Raw genomic sequence first — 10,000 nt, forward strand, 5'->3', positions numbered from 1 at the left:
GCACTTTTCTCCGATCCCGCAAAAAGCAGATATTCGCGTTTCTGCATTTCGTTCATCAGTTTCGTTTGCTGATCGAAAAGGGCTAACCATTTGTCTTCCGTATACTTTTGCTGAACCTTTCGTCGCTTCCTGTCGGCAGCATCATTGCTTTCATGCTTTGTGGTTCGTTTCTTGTGTAAGTTTTTCGTCGGGCTATCACCAGCGGCACGTTTTCGTCTGAACTGCCGGTTTCGTCACTGAGTGTAGCAGTTTCTTCTCGAGCACCTGCCGATGACGTCCCCTCGATTTCACTGGACTCCTTGCCTTGGAGCTATGGAGTCCTTTGACCCTATAAATTCATCTAAGGATTGCAAATGAGGGCAGTCTTGAATTGCGTCACTTTCTTCGCCCGAAAGATGCAAATTATCCTTGGTTTGCTTGTATTTGCGGGACAAATCAAAAAGATTGTCTTTAACTCTTGAATCGTCGCGTTCGGCATTAACACCAATGTCCTTGCATCCCTCGCGAAGCTTCGTGGCTATGTCGCTCCACAAAGCCTGTCCCCCCTGGCCGGCTCGCCTTAATGGCTACATGTTTTCCTCACAGATTTTAATCAATATTTCTTCTTCTACATTACACCATTGTGAAGGCTTTCGCCTTTTGGCTCCTTCTGCCCGCGAAGGACTTTGAGTTGCCGCAGGCGAGGTTGGTTGGTGAGGTGTTGGCGGGTAGTGCCACTGAAACGGCAAACTAACGGGGTAGTAGGAGTAAGGGTATGGTAGTGACCGTGTCTGCGGTTGTTGGCACCCTGCGAGCAGATATGGCGTCTAGGAGTGCGATCGAGACTTGGCCGGGGTTGGAAACTGCCTCCAAGCAGCGGCTTGCACATACTCAATAAAGACTTTACACGATACTCAATAAAGACTTGACATGATTTTTCTTTCTCGTCGAGTAGAGAAAGGCTCTGCTGGCAGGATGGGTTGTTGGTAGCTGAAAGTACATGAAATGAAAATCTTTTAAACGCTTAGTTAAACACTTTATATGCACTACTGGACCTTCCAATCCAGCCAAAAAATAAAAATCAGACAAAATGTACATTGATACAAAAACAAAACAAGGCACTTACCTTTCACCTCCTTGCTCCTCCTCACTAAAAATCGAAATCTCCGTGTTGAGACAAAGACCGAAGCAAAAGGGCACAATTGCACTTGCTTACTTTAAATGAGGCTGTCACTCAATTTAATTAGGTATTGTTCATCAGCCATGAAATAGACCAAAACATTGGAAAACCATGCCACTTGGCACGGGTTACCAGTGTTCCCTTTTCTCTGTGTTTGCCGCTTCGCCCGAACAACAACACCTAATTTAAACTACAAAAAGCGTGCTAGTGTTAACACCAGTGTCAACTCTCAAATGTGGCCGCAGCCTTTCTGGAAACAATGAACAATAGAACTTGATTGAAAATCTCTAGTATAGAAGATGCAAATGAAGAATACAAAGGAAGATTCTCCGATCGAGATTTGTTAACTTGGACATCTGAGCCGAGTTGTTTTCGTTTGACCACAGTTAACTCAGGATTAGCGCACAGGCGAACTTAATGAGGCTTTGGAAGATAAAGCCCAAGACGTGATGAAATTTAAAATAAAGAAGCCTAGCCTGTAATCTGTGGTTCATTTCTACAGCACAACGAAAGCAGCAGCACTTTGTTTACCAGCCAGATCAGCCACACGGATTAAACAGGTTGCTTTCCAACTGTAATGTCAATAATTTTCAGGCTTTCATGGGCGAATATTCAGCCGCATTTTACTGAACAATAGGCCATTTCCGAGTTCACGTCTTCCTCCTCTTCAAAGCGAGTCTAAGTGCAAAGATTTTGTGATGGTAATTTGTTCTACTTGGCATATGAATCAAAACTAAGTTTCATAAGAAAAACTTCGATTTGAAGAAGAGGCGGACATGAACTCGGAAATGGCCTATTAGATTTGCTTTTCGATCCTGATTTTAGACTGGAAAACTATTGCACTCGTCTGTTTGCTTATTAAAATTCGTTGGGCCATTTCCGACTTTCTGTTTGTCTCCCTTTAGAAGTGACTCTTGGTGCTCAAAGGCCGGGAAATGAGTTTGATTTGCACAAGAATACGCAAATCATTGAAACTGAGGCATGCAGGAACTCAGAAATGAAATGGGCTATTTGTTGGTTTCCCAGCTTTGATTGTTGACACTGATTAAAGTCAGCTTAATACGTAAACTATGCGAACGTGTCTTGCGCCGCTAGAAACTGACTAGGCTTTACACATTTATGTGTGCGAAAGTTTAGAAAAATGAGGCCTTCAATTGAATTCCGTGATGAGCGTCTCAGTGAGAAAAAAATTCACTGAAGGTGAAAAAACCGGCTTTTTCTTCGTGTAGAAGACACACATGAGGTAAAACAATAGAACAAAAATCGTGAAACAATACCTAATCAGAATTCGAAATCCCTAAAGACCCCTAAAGCTTTTGTTACGTCATGTGTGTCTTCTACACGAAGTAAAAGCCAAAAAAGCACACTCATTACCTTTGCAATATAGGTGACTTTCATAAATGGTGACCACATTTACATCTTTTGTATTTATGTCTATTGGACCTATTGCCCTCATTTTGAAAAAAAATGTTTTTTGAAATTTGCTCGTCATAGCCAGGACAGAAAGGTTTCTTAGCATTAAAACAGAAGAATATTTTAATTGGACGCCATTATGAGATATATTCCAAGCGTTTAGTATCGTTGAAGTAATATATCAAACACGAGAAGGAGTGTTTCATCGGATATCAAAACACCGAGAAGCGAGTTGAAAAACGAGGCCGAAGGCCGAGTTTTTTAACCGATTTCGAGGTGGTTGGATATCTGATGAAACACTCTTTCGAGTGTTTGATATTGCTTCTCAAAGGAATCAGTATTTTAAGAGATATTTGGGATCAAAGTTGGCGAAATTTTATGCTAATTAAGACCACATATCAAAACTTCCTTCACGGTAGTGATTTCTTTTGCTTTTGGCTTATGAATTATTAATGAGTTTGAGAACTGGTAATAAAAACCCGTGGATGTTTTCGCCCGCATGCGAAACGGGGAATATGTTTTATGCACGAGAAGATCACATCGCAGATTAAAACGCGTGCAAAACGGTGAATGCTAATTACCATAATTAATAATCAATATATAAATAGTTCACCGCATTTCAAGAATTGACAAGCAGTCTTCGACAAGTTTCAAGTTTTAGTGCAGTGGAGGAATACGTGGTTGCTTAAAGTTACAGCTAAGATGTCTGGCCGTGGTAAAGCACCCAAAGGCGGAAAGAACACAAGCAAAACGAGGTCTATGAGAGCAGGTCTTCAGTTTCCTGTCGGAAGGATTCACCGTTTTCTTCGAAAAGGTTTGTGCAAAAGGTCACCCTAAATCGCTGCATGTTGTTTCTCTCATGATTGTCAAAAAATGAGACGAAACGAAAGAGGTCTCGGAACTGTTTGCAAGAGTTTTTAAAAAGCCCAGTTGTAACGTTACGTAACGACAGTTGAGCTCTTATTTTTGTCTACGTTTCTTTCTGTACATGTAGTTTACACACACGATACACTAGGGACTTTTGAATTTGATAATTGAACCTTATCGAAGACTACTATCCTTCACCTGCAAGACACATCCACTCATGGGAGCTGTTTCTACTGACCCTTTCGCCGAAAATAATCAACAAAAGAATAAGTTCAAAACATGCATTCGTGCAAGGGTGAAGGTTACGCAAGCCATTTGTGTAAATTTGTTGAACATGACGTGTATTTGCTAAAACAAGGATGCTCTGGACGGCATTCCAAACTTGCGAATCACTCAGTACGCTGCTGTGTTAATTTACTATAGTTGCTGCTTTGACAGTGTTAAATCAATCATACTGTTCTTTGACTCTCATTTCAAACCGAAATTAAAATAGTTAATGAAATACAAGCGTTCCTGCTCGAGAGGCCTTTTCTGATGGGGAAGATAGACCCCATTCATAAATCGGGGCCAACAATGCAATTCATTCTGATAACACCAACTTGCCTCACTTATCCCAACAATGCAAGTTGGGATCAACACAAGGAAAATAAATATTAGCAAATAAAGAAACCTCGCCTGTGATCTGTTCTGTTGTAAAGCGGCACACAGGAAGAAAACACGAAAAAAGAGTAAAATCCCGACCAAAAAACAGCTAATCATAGTGCTCCATTGAGCCTGAGAATTGCTTGCCATATAATTGTATTCAACAGTTAGACCCGTCTCCCGCAACTACGGGTGAATAGCCCATGAGGCGAAACCGAACCTGTGGCTCTTGGGAAGAAGGTTCTAATTGTTTTAGTATCACCTAACTAGTCGGACAGAAAAAGCAATAATAAAGTTAGCAAATGCAAGTTGAAAATATATTTATTTGGCGAGTAAAACGAAACAAAGCGTCAAGCTTTTCGCCACCCGAGTACTATTAATATATTACTAATAGTCTTCTAGTAGTGTAGCGAATCCAAGTGCAGTATTGCATTAGTCCACCTTAGTTGGGCGATACGAATAGTAAATAGCTTGTTTTGGTGTCCCTTCCAGGAAACTACGCTGAGCGTGTGGGTGCTGGAGCTCCCGTTTACCTCGCTGCGGTATTGGAATACCTTACAGCAGAAGTTTTAGAACTTGCAGGTAATGCTGCTCGTGATAACAAGAAATCGCGAATTATCCCGCGTCATTTGCAACTCGCTGTGAGAAACGATGAAGAATTGAACCAGCTTTTACAAAACGTGACTTTAGCTGAAGGAGGTGTACTGCCCAACATACAGGCGGTACTACTGCCCAAGAAAACGGGATCAAAATCAGGGGGCTCGAAGATGGGAAACTCCAGCCAGAGCCAAGAATTCTGATAATTTTAAGTTTTTATAATTTACAAGCGAATTTTTTTTTTTTTTTTGGACAACACGCGTGTTAGAATGAATTGTGTTATTGGACTAATAAATCGACAATTTTCACGGCATCGACAGTTTTTCATGCACAGTAAATACACATCTATCTGACTGGTTTTGCTTTACGAGGTTAATTACTCGTAAATTACCATAACATTGTACTCGAAATAGTTAAAAGTTCTTGATTCATTAGCACAAATTTTACCATAAAACTATTCGCTAACTTTGAGGCGATCCAGGAAAGTGCTTGCACGAAGACAATGTTATTTACGCGCTCGTGAAGAAAAGTCTATCAAAATACTCCGGGCAGTTATCCAATCTTTTTTCAGTTAGTTGAGATGTTTTCAAGAGTGGTCGTCATTCCAGACCTGTTCACTCGAAAAGAAATCAACCTCCAAAAAAATTCTGAAATTTTCTTTCAGATAATGAAACGAAATTCATCTGTAAATAGTACCATTTTAAAGAAAAATTCAAATCATTGATCGGTGTAGCTTCTCATTACGTGCATTACGAGGAGTTTGTGCATTACGAGGAGTTTGTTTACATTCCTCAGATAGGAATGTATCTCTTTTCACTTCAGGTAGTGAAATATTTACAGTGAATTTTCAATCAAAGAAGCGGTAATTAAAAATGTAAACTTCTTGGAGATGCATGTAAGCACATGGGCCTGAAAGACCGCAAGAGGTAAACTTAACAAGCACAAAGGGCTTCGATGACGCTGAGCTCCGGTCAGATGCCCTCTAAATGCCCTAGTAAACGCAGGCGCTCGCACACACCGTTTTAAAATTGCTTGTCATCTTCGATTAAAAGGCCATGTTTATGGAAGTTTCTAAACGCGTATAAGATGGAGAATAAGTCAGCCTTCGTCAATACTCTTTCTGCATGTTGACTTTTTACATCTTTTTACAGAAGAATATCCCAACGAGGTGGCAGAGGATTTGTCAATATAAAAAGACGTCGCAGAATACATTTAAGGTGCGTTCGATTGACCGTATTCCGGAATAGGGACACATGGAATATAAGTTAGAAATCCTTCGTTTTTACGGAAATTCACATTAGAATTGTCAAATATCTGCTAAAATGTTATTTTAAACATTTTTGTCCTTGCTGCTTCGAAACGCGCCAAATATACCGTTTTCATCATCACTCCACCTATTCTTATTCCGGAATAGGGTCAATCGAACGCTCCCTAAGTTATAAACTGGATAATTCTAAGAACCATTCATTGTAATGAACAAGCATTTGATAAACACAAGATTATGGACTTTTGACAATCAGAGGGGACCAAATTGACCAAATCAGAACACTAAGTAAATCAGTCTCGCGCTGATCTGTGTTGCGATTGTTACTCAAGGGGGCTTGCCTGCGGTATGCAGCATTTGAATTGGCATAATTCATCATCCAAAATCCACAGTCGGATACAATCACTGGCAACTCCTTCCACCTCTCTAAACAAGATGGGTAATACACCTAATCGGCTGACACATGTTGTACCCAATTCAAACCCTTTAGGAATAAAACGTTTTGTTCCAAGGTATTTCCATATCATTTTGTGTATTGTACTTATATTACAATGCAAATACAACCTTAATCCCGGGAGATTAGATTTGGGTACAACATTGAGTTACCCGATTAGGTCTTAACCTGCGATCAGGCGTACTTTTCTTTAGACGGGGCGCGTAAAGGTAGGCCCTGTCTAGAGAAAGCCGTGTGCCCGTTCAGAATCTGGACTTTACTCGGATTGGCCGGAAAACAATAGAGCACTCAAAACCTCGCTTCGATTGGTTACAGCATTAAAAATCATATTTCTGGTAAATTCGGTGCTACACGGCCAACGTTTGTAAAAACTTAACCCTTCCTCGTACTTATACCTGTTCATTCAGTTCCCACGGCCTGGCTCCTGTCTGACCCTTGTGGCTCAGTCAGTAGAGCAGCGGTGATCTAACCCGAAGGCCTAGATCGTGGGTTCAATTCCCACTGTGGTCAGAGTTTTTGTCTGTCCTTGTGTGGGCCCATTTCCATTAGTACAAAACAAGCACTTCACATTACACTCTGATCAAATTATGGCCGCCGAGAAGATTTGAACAGGAATGATGTTTAGGCTCTGTTTACAGCTGATGTCGCCTCGACTTTAAAATCATTTTTTCGAAAATCTTTAAAGGAAGACCATAGAAAATGCATCTGAGGAATGGCTTGTCTAAAAGAAGTACTTGCACGTGTGCACGGGATTAGGCAATAGTGTTATTAACAGTCTCGAACATTCTAGAAAATAAAATGCATCGGACCACCTCCACCGACTCGAAAACGTTCGTGTATAGGGTAAGGCCTTTGGAATAAATTCAGAAGCAACAAGCTGTGAATCCAAAAAGAACCGAATATAACTTGCTGCCACAATCGGGGAATTAGCCGAGCTTGACAGAGAAATTAGCCATTGTTTCCGGAAGCGCTGAACAAAGGTTTAGTGACATGGTTCGAGCAATGCCTTGTCGAACGAATACGCTTTCGCCCAGTTGCGGGATCAAAATATAGAGTGTTTTCACTCACGTGATCAGTAACCTTGTTTTTCCACCGAAACAAAAGAAAACGTTTGCATGATAAAAGAGCTCGATTCCCTGAGGATTAGTTGGGGACACCAACATGGTCGCCGTTCCTTTGTTTTGGGACACCAACATGGCCGCCGTGACGTCACGTGAAAACACTCCGTAACGAAAACGCTACCCAGTGGAAAAATGTTTGTCGACGAGTGTTTGTCGACGAGTGCCATGAACATCAACAGGCCCTTGACAAGATCAAAGACGTTCTCATTACCGTTCTCATTACTGGTTACCATTTAAGCTGTTGCCTCATCTTCGGGGCTAGATTGCTTGTCGGGCTAGGTTGCTTGTCCAATATAGAGGTCCTAGAGTGTTCTGCGCGTAGCTTTGGTAGGTTTCAGGGGGGTAGTAAAAATGCGTAAATTTTATCCGGTAGACACAGCAGAATATTTAATTCACCTGCAATGGCGTCGAAGCTGTTGTAACGCGAATGGTGTTTTAGTGGGTCTTTTAAAGAATATCTACCCTTGTTGTGCTCAACATTAAAATGTCATTTCGATAAATAACACAAGCGGTGAATATCTGGAATCTTCAAAGCATCGATTGCATCTTTTGCCCATCGAGCCGACGAGCTGTATTTCTACTATTTACTAATAGGCCATTTTACAGTTGTTTGCTCAGCGACCAAGCCTATGAATAGGCTGCGAGGCTGCCGGTGACCTTGCATTGATACAGACCTCACTGCTTTTATCATGTAAATTGTGTTGTTATAACGCTAATTAGTCCATATTAACATCACAAAAGCATGAGGGTTTGTATCAAAACAGGGTCACCGGCAGCCTCGCTTCCATTGCTAGGCCTGGTAACTTAGCCACAACTGTAAAATGGTCTATTGTGATGTTATGTACGACACTGAAACCAATGGCAAATTCTCTGGTAACTTTTTCTGGTTGGATATGGGTTTAACAAACTCAAAGAAGGGATCCAACACCTTGAGTAGATCTGTTTTGTCTGGCAACTATATTTATTTGTGCAGAATGCCCAGCGACTGGTGCGGGCATTGAAAATTTGGATAACTACAAAAGAGAGAAAATAGTAAAATATAAAATGATTAAGATAGTACGCGCACTCTCATCGGTCAATACCTGCGTTTAGATGAGAGTATGTAAACAAGGTTGTGATATTACACGAATTTTGATTGGTTGTGTGTTGTCAGACGCGCGTTATGATTGGCTGATAGGAAATACGAGCGTGTATCAAGAAAAATCTGTTTCAATCAAGAAGTTAAAAAAGAGCACTTTCTTTCATTTGTGGAATTATTTTTGAGAAATAATTCATAAAAGGAACGGAGGACTTTTTTCCGTGTTTACATAGCCTCATCTAAACACTCGGGGAGTTGGGAGAATTCTCAATAGTTATACCAGCGAATGCGTCTCGCGTTTGCATAACTGTGTCGAATTTTCCCAACTCCCACCTCGTGTTTAGATGAGGCTATGTAAACACGGATAAAGTCCTGTATGGGTATTTAATAAGTAGCTATAGTCTCGGTAACAAATGTTGTAACGCAGACGGACATTTGCTCTTGTTCCCTCTCCCCCATTCTCGTCACCAGAGCCTTGGATCGACACAAGGCTCCGGCAAACTCTATCTAGGAGAACATGCGCCGTGGGGTTCTTGTAGCCAAAAATTGGCTATTTGAACCTTACGGCGTCTGCTCACTCCTTGTGCTAACATGAATGCACCAATTAGGGACGCTTTTGATTGTTATTCACGAAAACCAATGAGAAGACAGTTTGCTTCAGGGTTCCCCAGAGCTCTTCTCTCCCTCAGTCAAGAGATTGCCTCTCCCCCTTCAATGTTGATGTTTATGGGTTAAAAGACCAAAGACCCGACCAGCTGGTTTTCGCAACATTGAAGGGAGGGTGGAGGAGGGGTTCGTTATTAATAGGTTGGATGAGCTTTACTTGCTATTGTAGTGAAATGTTACAGCTATTTATGACCGAAGTTGTAACATAATTGTGATTGTTAAGGAACTGTAAAAGATGTGTATAGAATAAAATCTTATTAACTTCGTTTTAATGATAATGTTTAAGTAGCTTGATGTTTTAAGTATTTTTGTAGTATGTGATGTGAGTATTTAACTTATGTGTGTAATATATAAATTATTTAGGTAGTGCTCATTGTATTGTTTCAAGTGTTGTAGATTTCTTCATATTTCTGAATTATAATTTTACAAAGTAAAAAAAAAATGGAATGCTAGTCAGCTTGTTGTCCATTATTTGCTTCATCATTGAAGGAAGGGTTCTTGAGTAAAGGGTTTGATCCTGAACACTGGTGGGAAATTTATAGGCCATTTCCGAGTTCAAGCCTGCCTCATCTTCAAAGCGAGTCTAAGTGCGAAGTTTTTGTTATGAAAATTAGTTTTCATTCATATATAAAGTAGAACTAATTACCATTACAAAAACTTCGCACTTAGACTCGCTTTGAAAAGGAGGCAGACATGAACTCGGAAAAGGCCTATTTAGTTGCGTCAGTGTGGTTTTTGA

General features: G+C 40.6%; 1 protein-coding gene across 1 annotated transcript; it reads left to right on the top strand.

Moving 5' to 3' along the window:
- The first annotated feature begins 3,206 nt into the window (after positions 1–3,206).
- On the top strand, positions 3,207–4,989 carry LOC138050555 (late histone H2A.2.2-like). The gene is made up of 2 exons (XM_068896877.1): positions 3,207–3,386; positions 4,574–4,989. The coding sequence occupies exons 1-2, from the start codon at positions 3,275–3,277 to the stop codon at positions 4,879–4,881; spliced, it is 420 nt and encodes a 139-aa protein (XP_068752978.1). The 5' UTR covers positions 3,207–3,274; the 3' UTR covers positions 4,882–4,989.
- The last annotated feature ends 5,011 nt before the right edge of the window (positions 4,990–10,000 follow it).

Source organism: Montipora capricornis, chromosome 1 (assembly GCF_036669925.1).
Source record: "Montipora capricornis isolate CH-2021 chromosome 1, ASM3666992v2, whole genome shotgun sequence".
NCBI classification, from domain to species: domain Eukaryota; kingdom Metazoa; phylum Cnidaria; class Anthozoa; order Scleractinia; family Acroporidae; genus Montipora; species Montipora capricornis.